The sequence below is a fragment of the Anomalospiza imberbis genome, chromosome 21, assembly GCF_031753505.1.
Source record: "Anomalospiza imberbis isolate Cuckoo-Finch-1a 21T00152 chromosome 21, ASM3175350v1, whole genome shotgun sequence".
In the NCBI taxonomy this organism is placed as follows: Eukaryota; Metazoa; Chordata; class Aves; order Passeriformes; family Viduidae; genus Anomalospiza; species Anomalospiza imberbis.
In genome coordinates, this window is record NC_089701.1 from 5,780,190 (window position 1) to 5,802,036 (window position 21,847).

The 21,847-nt window shown below is 46.7% G+C and overlaps 2 protein-coding genes across 12 annotated transcripts in view; one reads left to right on the plus strand and one right to left on the minus strand.

Moving 5' to 3' along the window:
• BBLN (bublin coiled coil protein) overlaps positions 1–2,516 on the plus strand; it is a 95,221-nt gene extending 92,705 nt beyond the window's left edge. For both annotated transcript variants that reach the window (XM_068211367.1, XM_068211365.1), the window contains exon 3: positions 1,023–2,516. In XM_068211367.1, the coding sequence (XP_068067468.1) occupies positions 1,023–1,216 (194 nt within the window). In that variant the 3' untranslated portion in view covers positions 1,217–2,516. The remainder of the gene's footprint in view (positions 1–1,022) is intronic.
• On the minus strand, positions 2,456–21,847 carry CIZ1 (CDKN1A interacting zinc finger protein 1). Of its 10 annotated transcripts, none has more exons than XM_068211358.1 (16): positions 21,543–21,847; positions 21,086–21,219; positions 19,081–19,196; positions 16,452–16,618; positions 15,335–15,470; positions 14,369–14,495; positions 11,465–11,544; positions 11,033–11,112; positions 9,911–10,093; positions 9,455–9,585; positions 8,957–9,041; positions 8,264–8,377; positions 7,743–7,922; positions 7,068–7,137; positions 5,859–5,980; positions 2,456–3,190 (listed from the first exon to the last, which is right to left on the minus strand). In XM_068211358.1, the coding sequence occupies exons 2-16, from the start codon at positions 21,190–21,192 to the stop codon at positions 2,597–2,599; spliced, it is 2,292 nt and encodes a 763-aa protein (XP_068067459.1). In that variant the 5' UTR covers positions 21,193–21,219; positions 21,543–21,847; the 3' UTR covers positions 2,456–2,596. The 10 variants fall into 10 exon arrangements, 7 of the variants coding, with proteins under 7 accessions (XP_068067459.1, XP_068067461.1, XP_068067463.1 ...); XM_068211360.1 differs by having other exon boundaries at positions 14,369–14,429; positions 21,543–21,844; XM_068211362.1 differs by lacking the exon at positions 21,543–21,847 and having other exon boundaries at positions 2,456–2,895; positions 2,980–3,127; positions 21,086–21,430.

A 21,847-nucleotide genomic window follows, 5' to 3' on the forward strand; every position in this document is an offset into this window, starting at 1 on the left:
CCCACAGGTCACAGCTCCACCTCTGCCTCCCTGCACTCACCCAGCTGTGTAGTTTCAGAAAGGAACAGGGGACTGGCTCCATCTGGGGTCCCCTTCAGCCTCCCAGGGATCCTGAATAACCTCAGCAGTTTATCTTGTCTGTTTTTTCAGTTTGGGTTTTTGTTATTCTTCAGGATTGTGTGAATATTGCTTGGAGCAATCCAAAAGCAAGTGTTGCAGAAGCACAGCACTCTTCAGCTGGGTAACAGTGCTAACACACACCACTGTGAAATGCCATTGTACTGAGGCAAACTGCTGCACTTAAAACAATGCTGTGAATAAGAATCTGTACCTAGAGAACCAACTGCCAGGATCGTCTGCAGTGAGTCTAGGTTTAATCTAAAGTACCCAAAGTCTTAATAGAGCATGAAAATCCTGTGGCTGAACTCAGTGCCTGGCACTTACCTTCCTGTGGAAATAATGGTGCCACTACCAGCACCTTTGGGCTCATTCTCTCCTCCTGCCACAGCCATGATGGCTGCACTCTTGTGGCAGCCCGACTCCAGCCAGGCCCAAGTGAAGCACATCCCAGCTTGGAAGCCTTATCCAGATAATTCACAGAAAATAAACCCTGCAACATGCTGACAAAGTGCCTGTACTAGCAGGAAAGATGATTCCAAAGGCAGCTAAAAAGGCTGACTTGTCTTTGGGATTTATCTGGTACTGTTGCAGTCAGCACTCAGCCTGTGGCTGGCTGTTTGTGTGTGAGATCTGAGGCTGTCAGATGTGCCCACAATGGGTTTGGACTGCCCAGGTACCTTGCCTTAGATCTCATTACCAGTGTTCCAGCTTCTCATTGGCCTAATTTGATCAGGGAACAGAGTACATGCAGGATTCAGTTGCATTTTAGTTCACCCACCCAGGGACAAATAAGACACAGCCAAAATGCTGGCAGGCATGTTTTGCCAGAGCTCTTGCTGCCTGTTCTGACTGCAGTGACTTTGTACTTACATTGTTCAGTCTCTCATTTCCCTTGCTTTTAGAATATGCGGCAATAAACTCCATGCTGGACCAGATCAACTCCTGCTTGGATCACCTGGAGGAGAAGAATGATCACCTACACATCTGCTTGAAGGAACTGCTGGAGTCCAACCGCCAGACCCGGCTGGAGTTCCAGCAGCAGAGCAAGCAGCTGAACACAGGAGCTGATGTGCAGGGATCCCAGCCTCCTGCCTAGGGTCTGACCACACACTCTCTGCTGGTGTTGCTAAGGGAACAGTTACTGGTCACCACCTTAATGTAAAACTTGAATAGCAGAGGTGCCTCATGTCTGTTACTTGTTCCTTTCTGTGTTTGTATCCTGCCATTCATCTCCATGTTGTGTTTTCCTTTAGCTGTGAGACAGGTGCAGAAGCACAAGGGTGGGTGTAGGAGAGCTGGGTCTTTCTGCTTCCCATCATGAGCCTGGCACTCACATTTGGTTAAAGCTGGTTGTAGGAAACCTGAGCCCATGCACGTAGTTTGCAGGCAGGCCCTCTTCACAGAGTGGAAAAATTATCTCTGCTCTCTTTTCCTTAAATCCAAGCAAGTATTATGGCTCTTATCCCCTTCAGCAGGGGCTGCCCTGACTCCAGGCTTATCTCTAAGTGTCCTAGGCCCTTCAAGCTGCTGCCTTGAAGCTACAGCTTCTTCTCCCTTAGTCACAGTAACTATGATGTACAAAATACTGGCATATGGTTCCAGATCACTGGAGACTTCCACTCCATTCCAAGCAGACAAAACAAGCTACCAGGGTGATATATCTGACCATTGTAACTGGGAGCTGCCCCACTCCTTCAGCTGCCATTAAGGACCAAGGTGTGGAGAGGCAGAGCAGCCTGGTTAGCCCCCACCACAGCATCAGCAATAGAGAGCAGAGCCCTCCCTGTACATTCTGACAAGGCACGAGAGGTCTGGTCTGTGCTTTGTGATCTTGTATGTCCTAGAGCCAGCACTTTTGAAGCAAGTCTTACTGTTCTACTTATGTAGAGTTAAAGGAGTTTTTTGGAAAGTTAAAGAGGTTATTTAAAAGAAATCTGTTTTATTAAAATCACTTTGAAACATTTGTTCCTGAGAGTCTCCACTATGAGAACAGATTGGATTAAGCCTTGTAGTATTAACAAAGGACCAAGGTGCATGTTTTTGCCTAGTTTAGGACTTGTCCAAGACTGGGTGTCCAGCAGTGTGTGTCTTAGAAAGGAAAGTGTTCTGAGAAGCAGAATTCAGCAGAGTCTCCCAAGAGATAAACATTTTCTCTGCCTGGAAAGGAAATGAGAGGAACTACAAAGAATTCTTAAGTCTGCATCCATCGCTCCGTGAAGTTTGTACCCTATGGAAATCCCATTACCATCTTCTTTCAGGTTCAACAATCCAAGCCTCAGTCTTTCCATGTAACTGCTGTATCCCAACTGTACAAGTAATAAGCAACACTATCCTGTATTAGACACGCTAAAGCCAGGCTTATTTATTCTTAAAATAAAAACAGCAGTAAAGTTGAAGGTTTTGCTCTATTAAAAGACTCAGAAAATAAACATTTCCAGCAAATATCATATGTAAAGGGCTCTCCTTTAAGGCCACTCTATCTGGGTTTGCGCCTGGAAGAGCGTCTGCACCCAGCAGAGGTGAGACCGGCTGTCTCACCTTTGGCGAGGGAGGAAGGCTCTGCTGCTGCCTCCTGGCCTGCATCTGCTGCCTCCTTCTGTCCTAAGCCTCCTCCACTCCCTGGATCCTGGTGGTCATCTGTGCCTGCCCTCTGCCTGGCTGTGTTGGCTTCTTCCTCACGTCCCAGTGACTCCCCTACGGAGTGGCTCTCCTCAGAGAACAGGCAGTCGGCACTAGTGGCAGTGGACTTGTTCTCTTCCTGTAGACTTTCTTCTTCTACAACCATGATACCACACACATCGTCAGTCACACTGGCCAGGCTCTTGCCCTCTGGCCTAGAGGTGGCCAGCTCACCCTTACCCTCCAGAGACCTTGAGGTTTGTTCTTGCAGGGCTGACAGCTCTGTGCCCTCCTTATCTATCCCATGATCATCATTCATCTTCTTGCTGGTATGTGCTGTTGTAGCAAGAGGCTGTTTTGGATCATCCAGCAATTGGGAGCTGGAGCCCTGGGAATGCAAAGCAGCCTCGGGGTAGGCAGTTGTGGCACGATGCCTTGCTGCCTTGTATCTCTGCAAATACAAACAAACCAACGTGAGAGAGAAGCCCAGCTCAGCTCCTGTCAGTGCAGCAAAGCAGCAGCTGGTCCAGGAACACCTGTACAAAACCAATGGTGAGTGGCAGGGGCACAAGTGATCTCAGCAGCTCCTGGCCTGGCTGCTGAGGCTCTCAACAGAGAAGGGTCAGCTCCTGTGAGGAAAAGTTATATTAAAAACTGAAGTCCCTCTCACATTACTGAATGCTGAACGAGTGCATGGCAGACCTGTGGTTCCTGAGACAGAAATAATGATCTGGCAACTGTTAATCTCAGTCAGACTCAGGACTCTGTAGATGTAACAGTGCAAGTGACAGCTACTGCCAGGACACATACCCTGGGCATGTGAGGCTCTGCACAGCCCTCGGCTACTGGTGTGATTTAATGTTTATCAGCCAAAGCAAGGCTTAAGCTGAAAGCTTGGTAGTTCTTCACTCTGTTGATACAATCTGCACGGTCAATGGAACTGTTGACAGGAAGACTATGGTATCGTATCCATTGTATCTCGTTACAAGTCACTTGGGTTTTCCACAGAGTAAAGGTAAGCATATCATCAATAAAATTACTCATTTGCACTCAATATCATGATGAACCAGTAGAGGTCTGTAAAGAGATTAAAATGGCTACTATGCATGTTCTAGACTGGATTTCAGGAAAACAACTCACTGTAGCTAGCTAACACATAGCAGGAACCCAGTCTTCAATGCCCAGACAGATCATGACCTAAAGGAACAAACTCAAGTTCACTCTTTCCCACAGCAGTTCCCTTCACAATCAACTCCCTTTCTGCTGCCTGCTGAAGGGTTCCCTGAACTGGCACTAGCATTACACCTGACAATTTAAGGAAACAATTTCAAGCACAATGCCTTTCACCAGTCTGCAATGTGGAATTACAGCACATCTGACAGGGCAGCTTTACATTGTAATTCAGTTTATCACTGTAGGCTTCATCTTCCTCTGTCCTCAAATCGTGGGATATGAACAGTATCATATCACACTGGAATTGGATCGGTTGAGTCAGACTGTACCCAAACCTAAGCAGGTGCAGGCATGCAAACTGGTGTCCAGAGTGATGCTGTAAATTGTCTCAACAGCACACAATTCTCTGCTCTGAAACCCTCTGCTGAGCTACTCTGCTGAGAATACCCCAGCAATGGGCAGCGATTTAACTCAGACTGTGACAACCCCAAGGCACCCAGGTAGCCAAGAATTATAGCTGTCTGCCTGCAGACATGTAAGTCTGGACTCTTCTCATGAACTCCCCAGGTCATTCTGGCATGCATTTGAAGAGCATCTGATTTCAGCTCTAAGTGGGCCAAAAGAGTGACATAAGTGACTGCTGCTACAGTTTCACCCTATGCTGATCTAAAACAAGCCAGGAAAACAGCAAATCCAATTCCTTCATTCCTGAAATGACTAGCTGCAGGAGTGGGAGAGGATGAGCAACCATGAAGGAACAGCTGTGGTCTCCTCCCCTTCCAAATCCACTGCTCTGAATGCTGGCAGAATTCTAAAGCACTCCACCCCTTCCTGGAGGCAGTGATGGCTGACTGGAAATAGTTTCTTCTGTCTGAGGACTAGAAAAAAACCAGGAGGTTTTTGGGGGTTAGGGGTGTGTGTGTACGTGTGTTTGGGGTTTTTTAAAAACACTATTTAAAAAGGGGGTAGGGAAGCACAGCAGTTTTTGAGAGTAGATTGTGGGTGCAGGCAGAGGGCCAAGTCGATGTGGGAGCCTCCCTCCTTGCCAAGGACAGGGAATAGTGCTCTCCTCTACAGGAGGGCCCAGGCACTGGTCACGGGATAGGGCAGAAACAGTGCAAGTCCTGCATACCCTCCACAAGCACTAATCCAGGCCCCTTACCCCCTGGCAAGTCAACAAGGACAGAACAATGGAGGCAGATTCCAGGCCAGCCCAGTAGGAAAAGCTTTAGATACGAAAGCAGCAAGGGGCAATACGGCTTCTTTAGGTGGAGCCAGAAAAGCAAAGGAACAGCATCAGTTTGCAGAGCTTTGTGCTAAGGAGTTTCTAGGAAATGGTAGCAGACAGAGACAGACAGACAGACAGACTTCCTCTTGCAGGCTGACCCTGGGGACAAATGGACTCTCACCAGGTTGTAGATTCTATCACATAAAGTCTGCAATGTTAAATTTTCAGGTTTCTAAGGTATCTGATTTTACCAGGCCTCTTCCTGGATGAATCACACCCACACTTTTGGCTAAAGGAGCTGTTCTTGCAGTATCACACCTGGAGATGTGTATGCACCAGCTTTCTTTACAAGGAACAGCCTCTTTCTCCTGCTCAATCCCACCTTGACCAACCTGTAATCTAACAGAGAAGAGGCCTAGACTAAATGACAGACTCCACAGGTTCAGCAAACAGAGCGGACACTCTGAGGAAGATTCCCAGCTGGAAACAGGCAAAAAGATGACAGCAGCAGTAGCTGGGAAGCAGGACTTGACTGGTTTTAGATCTACAAGGGCCAAGGGAGACAAAGACAGAGCACACCAGGAGAAAGCTACAGCATAATGGACACCAAGGATGATGGAAATGAGCTGGAGACAAGACAGCTAACGTGGTGGATTCACTGGAGAGACACGCACGGGAGTAACAAATGCCAGGCCATGCAATCGCCAAAGGGTCTAACCTGAAAGTTCTCAAAATGCATCAGGGACTTGCAGTGTGCGAGCCGGGCAGCGGAGTCGCTATGGTAGAATTTGTGACACAGCCTGCAGAGGTAACCTGCGACGGGGACCAGAAAATCCAGGCCTGCGAAACGGGAGGGGAAGGGAAATCACAGATCACATTGAACAGAACTCAAATAATGAAAGCATGTTAAAAGAGAAGGGGGACGGGAGTAAAGAAGGAGAGGTGGAAAGCTTTGCTTCTGTTAATCAGGGATTTGCAAGATGACTTGCTGAATATCTCGTCTTACCATGGAATGGCTGTGGTTGATATTCAGAGAGAAATCTGGCTGCCAGAGCAAAGAAACTACACAGAGCGTTAAGGGGGGAAAAGGGAGAAAAGAATACAATGGAAAACTACAGATAACATGTGATCTAATGTAATGGGATCAAACCAAGCAGAAGACAGCAGGCGCGCAAGAGGAACACGCAGAGAACATTCACAGCATGAATCATTATTCCATCTGCCACACGATAGTGGAAGGTTACAGCGATATGGAAGATTCGTGTAAACAGAGCTCTCCTTGGGCACAAAACTGCCTCTGCAGAGCTGCCCTCCTCAAACACGAGTGGCCATTAGGGGTTTGAAGTCAGTCGCTTACAGGGTGGGGACCAGACACAGCCATGTGGAGAAACCACTGCCCACCAGGCCAGGAGCACGGCTGAGGAACTGCTCGGTACAGCGTGGGGGTTCTGAAGCGGAGGACACATGCACAGTTTGGGTCTAGCAGAGAGTTTGATACTGTCAGTGATGTTCAGTATCTCTCCGCAAGCTGCATTTCCGTTTGAAAGCATTCCAGTCAATAGCTTTCCGACTCCATCTTTCCAGAACATCCCTCATTTGCTACCTACTTTCTTCAGTACTCCTGCCCTGCTTGTTCCATGTCCTACCTTAGAAATGTGTCTGGCTCTCATCCTTCTTCAAAGCAAAAGGCAGTTGACAAACATCAATCACATCCTCATGTTTTATCACACAGTAATAAAGAAACATCCTGCTTTCAGGAGAGGTTCTTCTCCAGGCAGCAGTGACCTGCACCAGTCCAATGCAGATGCTGGAGCACCATGGCCCAGGAAGTCATTGTAACAGTAGGTAGAGACCATCCTCTCCTACACATACAGCATGTGGCTAGAGAAGGCTCTGTGGCCCTTTGTGCTTAAGTCTGCTTGCTTACCATAGGCTGTGTCTGGACAATACTTCTCACTTCCTTCGTAATCCTCCAAAGACACTTCCTTCAGCCCAGTCTGGAAACCGAAAGAACATTAGTGCCTACTGTATCTATGGCAATTGTGAGGCTCTTGCATTTTTCTGGTAAGTTTGGAAGCAAAACAGAAGATTCACATACCAGTGACAGAGTTGCACAGCCTCTGATCAGGGGCAGATGCAAACCCCAATGTCAGCAGACCACTTCATTACAAGGGTTAAAATCAGCCCTTGCACTCCAAGCCTGAAGGAGCTTAGCCATGTATCTCCTTCTTGGTAACTGCTCTCTACTAGGAATGTATTTGTCAAGATAAACCTCTACACGTTTGCTATCAGACCCAGCTACTGCTGGGCTGTTCAAAGAGACTATGTTAATACTGCTTTGTGCTCCTCAACAAGGTTAATGTCTGAAGACAGCAGAAGCTGTACAGCCCAGCAGAAACACCTTCATGTATCCCACACATAGTGCCTGATTCTCTTCTGCATCACCCTGTGCTCTGGAAGAACCCTAGAATCCCACCCTACTGCTGTGCCAGGTTGAGTGGACTCCTGAAAGCCTGAGCTCAGCCAGCCAAGACCAACTAACTCAGAGAATCCCACAGCAGATTCTCAGATAGGTCATTCTTTCTTCTGTTGCACAGCATACCTGCTTGGCAGCAGAATCCTCATTCTCCATCAGCACTATATCATGGTCTTCCTCCTCACCAGCTCCTCCCTCCTCCTCCTCCTCTTCCTCATCATCATCTTCAAAACAGCCAACAGCATCCACAGTGATCAACTCCTCTGAATCTTCTGGGCTCCCCAACTCCTTCTCTCCTAGCCTAACCTGTAAGGTACAGAAAAGAAAGATCAGATCAACTTTGCACTCGCCATTTAACCAAGGAAGAGCCCAGATTCAGGACAGATTGTATGTGATGAGCAGAAGGGACTGCAAGAGTGGCATAAAGCTCTCTCACTTTTAGACACATCCAACACCTTCTCCCTTTTTCACTCAACTTCTTTCAGCACTAACAAGTGAAGTTCAGCAAAAGATGAAAATTAAAACACGGCTGGAAGAAGTGCACATCTTCCTTTCAGCCCTGCAGCAGTCAGGGAAGCAGAACGTTATTCTGCTCTACAGTGTAGCTGCCTCCAGATGCGCACAGCTCTCCACACAGGCAGTATTACCTCTTTGGCTTTCTGTTTGTGCTCAGGGGACTTCATATGCTCCACAAACTTGCGAGGGGTCTTGAAGTGGCGGCTGCAGACAGTGCAGAAAGGACGAAGCGAGCGTTTGGCCAGCTAAGGAAAGAGGGACAATTCTGTAAAGAGGCACTGCTTGGAGGAATGCAGATGAATCTTGAAACAAAGTCAGCCCCACATCCTGGGAGACCACACAGAACATAGTCTTTTCAGCAGAAAGGGCTCCCTAACTCTTACCCACCAAAAAGATGAAAAACATGCAGAGCAAAATAAGTGTGTCTCAAAATAGGTGTTCTGTCACTTCTTCCCTAAAAGTCAATAAATATGCTGGCCTGCCTGAAGTTTAGCTTAAAGAGGCTGCCCACCAACTCCTCCATTCAATTGATTAGGTGAGTAAGGTAAGCCATATTTCTTAAGAAAAGTCAAGAATTACAGACTAGATGTGCCTCAGGCCATACAGACACATCATGACAGACAACTGGAAGCTCCAACAATGCCAGAGGCAGGAGGTAGCACTGCACTGCCCTTAGGGAGGGAGTTACTGGCAGAACTTAATGTGCACTCTTCCACTTCAGTCACTTCTCCTTTGCTGCTTGGGGAGCAGGAGATGCTACATGCTTCCATTTAATCCCTAGACAAAAGGTCAGTGCAAAATGAAGTCCATGCTATGGCTGTTACCTTGTGTTCCTGGGTCCTGCGATGTTTGATGAGGTCCCCGGTGAAATGCACCTGACACGTGTTACACCACCGCTGCTGGGTCTCTCTGAAGTGACAACAGATAGGCTGTAAGTCACACCTTTTTCATTCTCCAGGGAATACTGCAGGTAGCAATCTGTCCCTGGCATTGTTTTCTTAACAACTCCTATCTTTACAGGCTCGAATTTATCTTCTCTCCTTCTCACCCACTTACAGGTTGCTTTAGCTTGTGCTGACAGAAATGCACCAGATAAAACAGGTCTCCTACTTAATCTATTGTATTAAAAACTACACAGATCAAAGTCAACTCTGGTATCCTTCAGCAAGATAGAAAGTTGCCTGAAGGAGATTAAGGCCCTTGAAACCAGAGGGGGTTTGTACCGTACCTTAAACTGAGAGGCACCCTGGTGCAGTGAAAAATTTTAGAACCCATGTAGGGCCACACTCAGATTGAATTTTCTACCGCAGACCAACACTTACCCATCTTTTCCTGCTAGCACCTTCTGCTGTTTCACCATGGGCAGTAGTGAAACAAAACAAACATTGCTCATGTGCTGAATCTCCCCAAGTCGCTGCTGGTGCTGAATTCCAGCCATGTGGGATTGGAAATTCTGAAAGAGATGTTAGGAGAAAAATCCTTTTAAATGTATCCAAAACATAGAAAATAATAGGTATGAGCTATGCTTTCCTTTCTTTTGACTGCTGTTTAACAATGAAATATAAAAGCTTAAGAGCATGGCTGCCTGTGGATCCACCCACATTCTCTCTCTAGCAGGTTGCTTGCCAGCTCTCAGGAGAGGTTTATTTTATCTGCATACTTGTCATAATTTCTTATGTTCCTTGTTCCTAAAACACAAGCCCTTGCTAACAAGAGATAAGCCATCTAATTCCCATCTTTTGGCCACCTGGATCCCTGTCAGACCTGTGCATTTTTACCTGCTGACTGCAGCAATTGGTCTTGCAGATGTAACAGTAGAATTTAAGGACTGATTCTGTGTTGGGATCAGCTGTGCCCACGTCGCAGGCCCAGTGCCCTGGTTTCAGAGCTGTTGTGCTGATAGCTCTGCTCTCACTGCTCTGCTGAATAGTCACTTTCAGTGAACCTCCAGAGCTCAACACCTGTCAAAAGAAGGAGTCAACATTAAGTTCAATCCCTCAGTAGAATAAAAATTACACCTGCTTTTTGTATGTCACCTAAGCTCTTTACCCTTTAGGAAAATGCACTTAAGCTTGAACCCACAGGAGGCTGATCAGGACTCTCATACACACTCCTCCCAAAGCTGCTAAATCAGCAATCCCTGTGTCATAGCACCAGCCCTATTAGTACAGATGGTTGTTTCTGCAGCCTCTGCAGCCACTGTGTGATCCAGTCTCTGGGGACTGGAGCCACAAACAATTGTTGCTAAGGGACACAGTCAGCTCATGTTTCTCCATAGCAAAACTAAAGTCTACTCAGCACAACACCTGATGGAATCAGGAACTCAGACATGGGCAGGATGATACATTTTATCACATCAATAAATGTCTCCAATTATAGAAGGCTGTCAAGTCTGATTCACACCTGAGGTTAAATCTTTCTCTGTTCACAGCTTTACACAGCCCAAGGTCCTGATTTAACATCCAGCATGGGGGCCACGTATTTCATACAAAAGACTCTCAGGTTGCATCTTTTAACACCACCTGAATCTTTTTACACTTGCTCTTTAGCAATAGGAAAGATGTATTTAGCTATGCCCCTCTGCACATAGAGTTTTAAGTAACTCTTTCAATTCAGCTTTCCATCTTTCCAGCTGAATCCAAAAATCTTAATGAACACCCCATCCATAGGCAGCAGTAGGTAAGGAACAGGCCAGCAGAGGTACAAAAGCAGCAAGTCAGAGCAGACTGCGCACTAATTGCAGACATATTATGCCTTATTGCCAGGGACAACAGCTTACAGCAGGAGACAGAGCTCCAGACGTGGGTGCCAGCTGGTTCCCAGTGGCAACGGGCTTCTCCAGGATGGAGGGGGAGGTTGTATGTTCTGCACCACCCCTGCATGGAGCAGTGTCTGCTCACCTCAGGAGCCTTCGGTTCCTCAGAGAATTTCCTCTCTCTGGAGAGATCTTCAGCTGTGTACTCCTTTGCATTGTCTGTACCTAAGAAGGGAGAGTCCTTTTAGCAGTCTTAAATCAAAACAGCAATGACAGGAAAAACTGAGCAGCAGGTAAGTGAAGTCAGGGAGCTTTCCTCACAGCACTGTTGGCCATAAGCCAGTTCACAAACCTTTCTCCTTATCTTTAATAATTAAGACAGAAACATCCAATCATTTGCCTTTGGCAGGTAACAGATACTAGGGGACACAGTTTGTATTTGGTTCCTAGATTTTATTCTCCTTTCCCCATCCTGTACAACTGGGGGAAGAACATTTCTGTAGACCCATGGGACCTACAGGTGCAGTTCCAACAAAGAGTGCCCTAGAAGTTCAAATCACAGGGTTCAGCAACTCACCATCAGCTTGGACATGGGTGCATGAGACTTCTGCTTTCTTGCTGTCTGTGGCATCCTCTAACGCACACTCCCCAGTCACACTTCAAGGATATCAAGAAAAGTAGCTTAACTGCCATGTTACAGACAAGAGTTTCAAAAGGCACACCAAGGCACAGGCTGGGGTCTAACCTACCACACTCTCCACTAAACTCCCAAATCAATAAGCTACTGGAAGTGGTATTTCAGGCAAGAATTTGACATACATAAATAAAAATAATGTAGAGTGGGTGTTCTAGAATGGATTCAGAAAGAGCAGCCAAGTAATCTGGACAAGAAGGTTACAACTGATTTTTTGGTTAGCTGCCCTCTCCTGCAAGAAGCCTGAAGGGAATTAAGTTCATGCAAGAAATATTCTTAATAAGAGCTCTGAGAGCTCTGTCTTGTCGTGACTGGCGACCTGCAGGGAAATTCCAACACCTGGACAGTGCTCCTGGCTGCTCTGTGCATGAGAGAAGAGACCTATCAGAACTGAAGGAGTTCTCCATGGTGCCATTACAGGGATTTCACCACAGCTGCCTGCTCTATTCATACCAGTCGTGTTTCATTTCAGAGTCCCTACAGCTCTTCTTGTGGGGGAAGTGAAACTCTACAAGATGCAAATCAAACGGGCCTTGCTTTTAGTGATCTGCTAAGGAGAAAAGCACTCCTGAGGGGACTATTGAGAATAAATGTCTGACTTCCAGAAGGCACAAAGTGTTCTCTGCAGTCTCTTTCTACATCCCCCATTTTTCTGTCAGGACTAACTTTCCACCATGACTTGAATGTCTGCTCTGAGGGCGGCTCAAATTCCCACCTGCTGGTGTCCTTCTGCCAAGAGGGAGCAGCACCTTCTGCACAAGCAGGACAGCCGATAGCGCAGGTACCGCATCCCGTTATCCGAACGCACGCACACCGCATAATTTATCGGATTGATAAGTGATAACGGAACTGGGTTACACGGCTATAAATATGCAGCAGGGTTTGGGCACTGCAAACACGAATTAAACAAGAGTGACTGGCATTAACATTATTTGTCAGGTGCTGCCAGCAGGCTCAACGCTAACGGTACCACACACAGATGGTGCCAGCACTCAGGGCGAGGGTTTGCAGACTGAACTGGAAACCTAAGGAGCAATCTAAGGGAGCAAAAGCCACCACGAGCATGATTTAAAGAGGAAATGGTATTCTATGGATACTTGTCATGCCATGCTAGAAGTGGGTGTTCAAGGAGGATTTGAAGATGATGAGTGCTTTCTGCACTGGAATGAGGATGTTGTTCCAGGTGTACAGATGGTACATAGGAGCAAAGGCAGAAGTGGGAAAAACCTGAAATGAAGAAGGAGGCTGGTATTTCTGGCTAAAGGGAAAAGGAACAATGAAGCATGAAACACAGTTTTATGACATAGATTGGGGGAATGCCCTTCTCATCTGTGAAGGACAGTATGAGAACAGTAAACTTTTTTTCACAGATCCTTCATCTGTTCATTGGAAGATACTAGAAACACTTCAAAAAAAAAAAAAGCTAAGGAATAATCTATTCTAGGTAAATACCAGCCATAATATATGCATCAAATCTGGCAGTCCCTAACTGCAGCTTAGGAAAGAATTTTCCTAATAGCTGGCTTGCTGCAGTGAGAGCTGTCATTCCTCAGACTTGATTCTTGTTTTCAGTGCGTGTAACAGGACTTTGATTAATACCCTGCTAAATATTAATGTAATTAAAATTAAATTAGCTTTGGCAAACAGATTAACAAAGCATGCACTCAAATGTATTCGACCTAGCTTTAATTGAATTTATTCACTTTCTTGCTAATCAGACTCCATAACTCACGATGGTCCCTGAGCACACAATATTTACCACTCTTTAATGTTTTACTTTGATGTTTGGCTATTACCCTGATAATGTAATCCTGGAATATTCCCCCTAAAGCTATCCATTAATCTGTAATCTGCAGATGGGAAACAGCGAGGTGAGGAAAACTTGTCCAAAAGCAGGCGGCGAATGCCTGACAGGGAAGGTAAGAGGACCCAGGAGTCCTGACTCATCGTCGTTAACATATGCTGGAGAATTCTCAAGTCAGTGCCTACAGAAATCTGTATTCACTCCTTCCTCTTCTCCCTCCACACCAGCCAAGGGTGACAGTTCTGGGAGAGGAGCAGCCCGGTGCAGGTGGCAGTGGGAACTCCACGAGGTGCCTTCCCACTAGATGGCAATGCAGCCCTGCCTGTCCCTGCCGCACCCTCGGCAGGCCGGGAGAGCCGGGATGGGCCTGCCAAGGCCAGCCTGCCGCGCATCCCTGGGGGATAATAGGATTGCCTTTGTCTATTTTTACCCAACAGACTCAGATACCGGCAAGGCAACCTTTGCAGATAGGATACAGAACTCAACGCTCATGGATACAGGCTTGGATACTAGGGAGTATTGATTCACTTTAACCATTTCTCAAAATAAACTACCCTCCTGTACACCTACTGTAACCTAATATATTCCAAGGCTTTCTTTCCCTTTCTGCTCATTTCACTTTTTTGACATTTAGGGAAGAAACTTAGAGAAATACACCAGAATAGAAAAGAACCTCTATGCTTCTTATAGGGATCCTGGCAGAAGAATACACGAGCAAACTCGGCTTTGTTGCACATCTAGAGGAGCTGCATCTCTCATTTTTCATTCTCATAACTGGATCACCCCTAGCAGAGACCCCGCAACACCCAGTATCTCAGCAAGCACCACAAGATTTTCTGAAGCAAGCTGTTCACAAGCATCTGAAATACCTCTTACGTGCTAGACATCAGGCCAATAGAGTATACAGCCCTAATTATCAGAAAATAAAATTAGACAATAATTCTATACTCAGTAACTATCTCAATACCCCATTCAATAAATACCTCTTCAGTCTTTTTGCTGCAGGCTCAGTGCTCAACACAGACTCTGCTGGAGTTCTTGGCTCTGCAGGAACACAGAAGGAGATTTCCTTAGCAAAACAGACCATGCCACCTTGAGCATGTTCCATATCTAAATGGCAAATGCCAATGAGGCTCTGTTAGAGCAAATAATACAAAAGACTTGCTTATTCTGAATTTATGAGCTGCTCTGACAAGGTTAGATAATGACCTCAAATATTTGAGCTTTATTGCAATGTCACTGCATGAGGCGTTGCCCAAAAAAAGAAATCTATGTTCATATCTACTAAGTGGGTCTCAGTCCTGTACCTAACTTACAAGAGCCATGAACATGGGAACATTAATATAAGCCAAGGTGGCACATCTACCTGACAGCAACCAGTTAATAAGACAGTTGTCAATGCTGCATATTCCCTGGTCACAACCTCATCAAAGCCTGCAGTTTTAAATCGTGCGCTCTTCAGTCAGAAATGACATTCCCACATCTGTGTTGTATCTGGTATCAAGATATTCAGTGCCAGCAGTTTCTGTTTTGATAAGTGGGGCACCACGACTTTCAACTCATCTTTTTCTTAGCTGACTGTAACTGGTTCTGCTTGATGTGTTTGGCTGCATGAGAAGTTGGCTTCAGCATGGGTAAGGCAATGCAGAAGCTTTAATTTCAGACCAGCATTCTTTTTTCCCCCCATCCTAAACAGAACTCGGTGTCAAAGGGACTTCTGAGAAGCTTCCATGCAAGAGAAATGGAGCAGGCTCATAAAAAAAAAAATCACGTAAAAGTGGTAACATGAAGCACATAGCAGAGGGCAATCACAAGCAGTTCCAAGTATTTACAATTAGAGAGAAACATAGCTGATTAAGCCTAAAGTCATCTCCAGTTTTTGCTGCAGGACTAGTCAAGAGAAGTTTATCATATTTGCAAGCAGTGTTTCTCTACAGGCTCCCCCTTACCTGTGGATGGTGAGGAATTGTTCTGCTCTGACCCTGCTTGCATTCCCTCTGGAATTTCCATTTTCTCATCACCTTGTGTCTGAGATGAAGAACCAGGATCTAGTTCCCGCTTCCTGTCAGGAACTCTCTGGAAGTCCTGCAATGGGCAGAGAGTCACTGCCATCTCTTAGTCCTAACACACAATGCCTAAAGCACCAGATTTTTACTGTGCAGGAACAGGAATTCCAGTGATAATGGAAAGGAATAGATGGCTCACAACGGACTGCCCTGCCTAAGGCAAGCTTACATGGTCAAAGAGAACAAGGTATTTCAGTTCCACAGGCAGCCAGGACACATCCCCAGCGCTTTAAGCAGCAGCTGTAGGAAATCCATCTGCTTGCAGAGGGTAGGATCATGCTAGAGGAACTCTGGCAAGAGCTGCACAGGCAGGGAAAAGGATATTCCAAAATAATCCCCCTTCTTTTGACTCTGGAGGACAGTCCAAGAGTGTGAGTTTACCTTACCCACCACATCTTTTTGACAGAATGGGATGAAACATGCCAAAGCTAATCTAAGAGGAGGCAAGCAGCAGTCAACCCAAGAACCATTTCTAGGATACAAAAGAGGTCTTAATGACAGAAAGTGAGAAAGGTTTTCACAAAACAAGAATTGTAGATTTTACAAAATCCACAAGGACAAATATGAGTCTGATCTTAAAAAGTGGGAGAAAAGCCCAAAGAGGCAGAGTGTCCATAGTAGGAGCAAGTTGTTTGGGAACAACAAACTGCTTTGGAACAGCAAAGCACTTAGCCAGGATTTCTTCTGTTGTAATTACTTTTAAGCTGATACTTCTAAAGGCTCCTTTTATATCCTAGGTTTAAACAGTTCTATCATGGAGAATTCCCTCTCTTGGGCAAGCAGCGACAAGAAATCTTTGCATCGTAAATGTAAATACGGACCACAAAAGCCTTTGAGATGGAATGATTTCTGCATTTCTGTGTCAGCAGCATGGCACAAAACATTATTTTCTTTGTAAGGCTCTCTCCCTTCTCCTTTGTACTCCGCCTACTATACACTCAACAACTGCAAGTGGAAAAGGAGCACAAAGCTCCCCAGCAGTTGGACACCACAATCCTACCTTGCGAAAGGTCCGGTTCTGCCGCTGGAATGGGAGGCTGGGGAAGCCCAGCCGAGTTGGCTTTAAGGAGACCCCAACAGGTGGTGGTCCCAGGAGGGAATGTCTCGTAGCCTGAGGGAAGAACTGCTGCAGTGCTGGTGCTGTCATGTTAAATCCACGCAGGTTTCCTATAAATGCAAACACAGCATTTCACCACCCTGTGCTGTGCAAAGGAGAGAGAAAATCTTCCACCTGAATAAGCAGCAGGTAGAGGGGAAGGGCTCCTCTACACATGACCCTGTCTTTTACTGGGCACGGCATAGGTGTTCTGTGCTCTACCCTTTTCAGCACACAGAATGATTTGATGTGATAGCAACCATTACTATGGATCAGGCTATTTAATTATAATTGTAACTCCAGGCAAAGATCATTAGAGCAATTATTTGATCTGAGCACATTAGCACTCGTGTTTGCAACAAACAAGGTCTCATTTTACAAAAACTCTCTGTAAAAAAAGGAAAATTTCCCCCATATTTGTGCAGCTGACTGCCCACACCATAGCTTGGAGTTCTTTAAAACAAGCCAGTAACAGCATTTCATTTAAAACAACACTGAACTTTAAAAAAAAAATATCCCACAGTCCTCTCTGCCACCTGGTTGTCATGCAAGTTCAACATGTCAACCTCAACTCTGACACTTGAGACTCTGCCATTTCCAATTATAATGCTCTGCTTTCTGAACAGTTCAGCATCCACAGACTATTAACCAAGTGTCAAAAATTTCTTCTGAAGACAGTTCTTGTCACCCCCATTTCAGGGGTGAGGGAATGGAGGGGCCCAGATGCCTCAGCTATACCCTCAGAAACCATCCATTATTCAGGGAACCTGGACTTAAATTGCCATTTTTTCTCTCTCACTTGAATTAGTGCATACTCCAGCCTTTTAGCAGCTGTCAAAACAGGGCAGCAAAGTTTGGAAACAGGCACCCAACATCTGAAAAACCAAGCTACAATCTTAAAAGCCTGCAACACAATAGGAAGTACTCCCTATGTTTGTCTGCAAAAGCAATCTAATCTATTATTACTTCCCATATATAATCCCTTACTGTAAAAGGGCATAGCTATATTAAAAAAAAAAATCTAACGCAAGAAATCATCTTCTGCTCAAGGTTTGCTACCTTTAAAGAACGACACATCTGCTTCAATATGAAGTATGTATCTTTCCCTATTCCCACTGCTGAAGCCACACACACGATGAATTATTTATGCTGATGCTTCCCAGGGACAGAAATGGCACAGCATCAGATATTCTTACATGTAACCCAAACCTGAATGGCCAAAAAATTCCTATCACTAAAAAGGGGCACATGGACATTGGCAACCATATTCCATGTTACCTGTGGCTACCTGAGGTAGGTGATTGAGAGAAGTCACAACTCCATGGAGAGGTGAAGAGGAGCAACACTAAGACAAAATGCATGTAAAGTGTTCATTAACATATCTTATTCTGCTCTATCTAATTAGTCCCAGGTCCTTGGCTCACTATTTAAATACAACTTCTCAATAAAGGATTCAGGGAAAAATGTCAGCTGACTGCAAATGTATCTAGAAGGAGCATGACTGACTGAAGGCTGGAGTCACAATTTCTCCTGACAACGATACATGTACACCAGTCATCAGAGCATGGCTTGTCCTTTCTCACTGTCACTTTCCCTTCAACCTGAGAGAGAGATCTGTGGAGAGCCACTGGAGTCACTAGAGAGCCCTCTCGTTAAATGGGCAAGAGAGAACAAAAGGAGAGTTAACGACATGCAGAATAAATCTTTTGTCTTCACATCTGGACGTGGTTCACAGGCAAGGTAGAAATTGCAGGCATTAATCTAGACTAGGTACTTGAAAACTATCCCAGGTACTGATTTTCTGAGTTGAAAAGAACTGTCAGTTTAAGATATGAGCAAACAATAAAAACATACCTTTATTCCTATTATCTTTACATTAGTAATGCTATTATTAAGGCAGCTTCATTTGTTTTGAAAACACAAAAATAAAAGGAAAATCCACTTGTGGAAACAATAATGGAAAGACAGAGATACTGCCCACCATAGAAATTGCAGTCATTTCAGGGAATCAAAATTTCACAATACAGTTGACACCCAAACCACCTTCTACCTTAATATACTGTATATGTTTGTATTGCACTAACTTTGGACAAAGACAAGGATCTACTGCAAACAAGGTTAGTGTATATGTAACAGATAATTAAATAAATGGCCTTAACCTTGTAACCAAGAAAGACGAACAAATAATCAAAATCTCAGTATTTTATCTAAATATATTGATGAAAAAACACTTGCTCTATCAAGCCTAAAAGGGAAGGCATGTATTTAGTATTTAACCTGATACCTCCTAGTGCTATTCCCAGTTTTGAACAGCTGGGCACATGTGATTTTCAACCACCGAAGAACCTCTGTTCTGAGGACTACGGACTAATTTAAAGAGAAGATGGGAGAAAAAAAAAAAAAGAAGATAACAAACAGAACTGCCAAGTACAAGAACTGCACTGGTTCAGCAGGAAATAGCCATGGTATGGTTTCAGTCCAAGAGGATGATTAAATAACTCCAGTAAGGAAGCGTTTCCCATAACGACAGTACCTTGCATCTGCTGCATGAGTAAGGCCCGCTGGAGCATAGGATTGGCATTGAGCAGCGATGGCTGATTTGTTGCCCGTAAGCTCAGCATCTGTTGCTGCTGCGGTGGCGGCAAACCCCTGGAAAAGAAGGCACCAATCATGAGAACCCAATAAAAACTGTACCCTTCTATTGCAGGCACCCAGCAAGCATAAAACAGAGGGGCAAACAGCTGAAAGGCTGATATACATGCATGAAAAGACACCATGCACTGGCACTGTATCCTCTTTCCTCCACTCTCCTGGAATTTCCAAAGCTGACAGATTGTCTATCAAAGAATTTGAGGTCAGAGACAACTCCTTAGCACCAAGCCCACATAGAGCCTCCTAAGCGGCATAAAAAAAGCCCAGGAGCTGACTGCGGTTCTACAGAATTATGCAGCACCCGTCAGGAGAAATGAGTGATCTAGATCAGCAGCTACATTTAACTCAACAAAAAAGTTCTAAAAAACAGGGAGTTTTCACAGTAGCTTAGAGCTCATTCTCCCAAAATCAACACCTCCCACACCGAGCCAGACAGGTCAGAACTGTCAATGGTGCCCCCTAACTGCAAGAACCAGATGGAAAAATAAAGCACGGCCTTCATATTTAAAACACGAGGAGGAAGGAGCAGCAGGGAAGAACTCTCCAGTTCTAAGGAGGGTGGAGCAGATGCGAGAGAAAAGTCTGAGGAAACTGGTAGGCACTTCTTGAGGCGATTGCAAGGTCAGGCCCACCTCTATGCACGCTGCTGACACAGCTAAATCTGTCAGAGCTGAAGAGAGGTACAAACACGGATCGAAATCTCCACCCTGACAAAAAAACCCAACTCCTTCAACAGAATTCACAGCAGCTCATCTTCACATTTGCTGCTCTAGATTGTTCCAGTCTCTGAGCTATTTATACCAAAAAAACCATACTTTTATAGGTGTAAGATGCAGCCGTGCTAGCTAGCAGTCAGCCCCTTACTGGCATTTTAAGAGCAGCTTTTTTTATAGTAGAAAACATATAAAAATGGTAAAAAGATCTGCAGGTTCATATTTCTAGTAAAACAGAAAAATTCCCACGCTTACCTCAGAGACAAATGCCTTATAAGGGTAAAGTAATACAATAATTCCTTAAATAACAAATTCCATTTCTTTCTAAATTCACATCCCATTGTTTTGAATTTGCAAAGAATACAGCTTTAAAGGTAACAACAACTGTAAATAAATGCATTATTTTGGAGAATTTGTGTTGGTTCTACAAGTCTCAGTTAATCGGGGACAACTGCTCCTATTTAAGTTGTTTCACATCTTGCATTTTTTAGGAAAACCGTGGTTATTTTCTCGCAAATGTTCTTTCTCCTTTCACAAACAAAACACAATTTTCTCCATCCCCTCCCTGCCCCACCGCGCTCAGCCACAGCCTTAGCGCTGGTGCCACTGCAGAAACAAGTTCAATCATCGCACCCACACCAGCAGACCCAGCCAGAGAAAGCAAATAAATAAACAGCTTAAGTTCAACAATAAAAGAATAAAGTGCTCGTGTCTGCTGAGGGTGGCTCTGCTGAGTGCTGTGTTTCTGCAGGAGAAGGCGTTTTCCCCGAGCCCCGGCTGCCCTGCCCGCCCTGAGGGGCGACGCTCGGCTCGGAGCATCCACCCACCCACCGCTCCTACACGGACTGCCCGGGTCACCCACGGGCTCTAGAGGACTCCAGCCCCGGACGGCGGACAGGGATCCCCGGAGCGCTGCGGGAACGCGGCCAGACCCCACAGGGGCCGCCGCCCTCCCTCCCGCAGCCCCGGCCGCCTCGGTGCCTCCAGGCTCTGCCCCGATCGAGGCCCGCGCCCCACAACCCCCGCTCGCCTCCCTTTGTCGCCTTCCCCACCAGGGGAGGGCAGCCCCGCACCAGCCCCGCCGCGGCGAGGAGGGACGGAGCGCAGGGAGGCGGAGGAGAGCGGTCCCCCGGGACAGGCCCCGGATCCCCGGCCTCGCGTAGCGACGCTTACCGGCCTCCCTGCTGCGCCGGAGGGTGGTGATGGTGCTGCTGCTGCTGCTGCTGGAGGAGGTGCTGGAGCTGCAGCAGCTGCTGCTGGAACTGCTGCTGGTTGAACATGTCTGGGGAGCCCCGAGCGAGGCGAGCCTGAGACAAAATACGGGAGGGCGAGGGAGGCACCGGCTGCGGGGCTGGCGCGTATCAGCCCAGCAGCCATTGAGCAGAGGAGCCGCCGCCGCTGCCGCCCATTCATTCACTGAGCCGATCCCCCCCTGCCGCCTCCTCCTTTCCCCCGGGGTCATCGCAAGCGGCAGCCCGTGGAAGAGGTTTCCAAACCCCACCTCCCAAAACCCGCTCCCACCCTCCCCTGCCCGCGGTGCCCGCAGCCCGTCCCGCTCCCCGCGGCGGGGCCGCGCCGGGACCCGCAGCCGCTTCCCGTCCCTTCGCCTCCTCGCCCCGCCGACACTCACGGCGCAGCCCGCGGCGATCACCGCTCCCCGCCCGCCGCCTCCATCTTCCCGCCGGGGACAACAAGCACCTGCCCGGCCCCGCTCCCCGGCCCAGCCCAGGCGGGAGGCAGCTCCTTGGGCAGGGCTGCAGGACACGGCCGCCCCCGCGGGGCTGGGGATCACCCCCGGAGCCTCCTCTCAGGTCGCCCCAGCCCGCAGCACCTCCATCCCTCATTCCCCGCGCAGAGGCAGCATTGAAGTCCCCTGTCCCTCGAGAGGGCTGGGAGGGAATGGACACCATCTGCCCAGGGCTGGGCAGGGAATGG

Coding starts and splice junctions, on each gene's coding strand:
- CIZ1 (XM_068211358.1), bottom strand. CDS start 21,192: ATGTTCAACCAGCAGCAGTTCCAGCAGCAGCTGCTGCAGCTCCAGCAC. Junction 15,471..16,451: donor AGAACCGGACCTTTCGCAAG/GTAGGATTGTGG, acceptor TGCCCATTGCAG/GACTTCCAGAGAGTTCCTGA. Junction 7,138..7,742: donor AGGATTCTGCTGCCAAGCAG/GTATGCTGTGCA, acceptor TTCGGTTTCCAG/ACTGGGCTGAAGGAAGTGTC.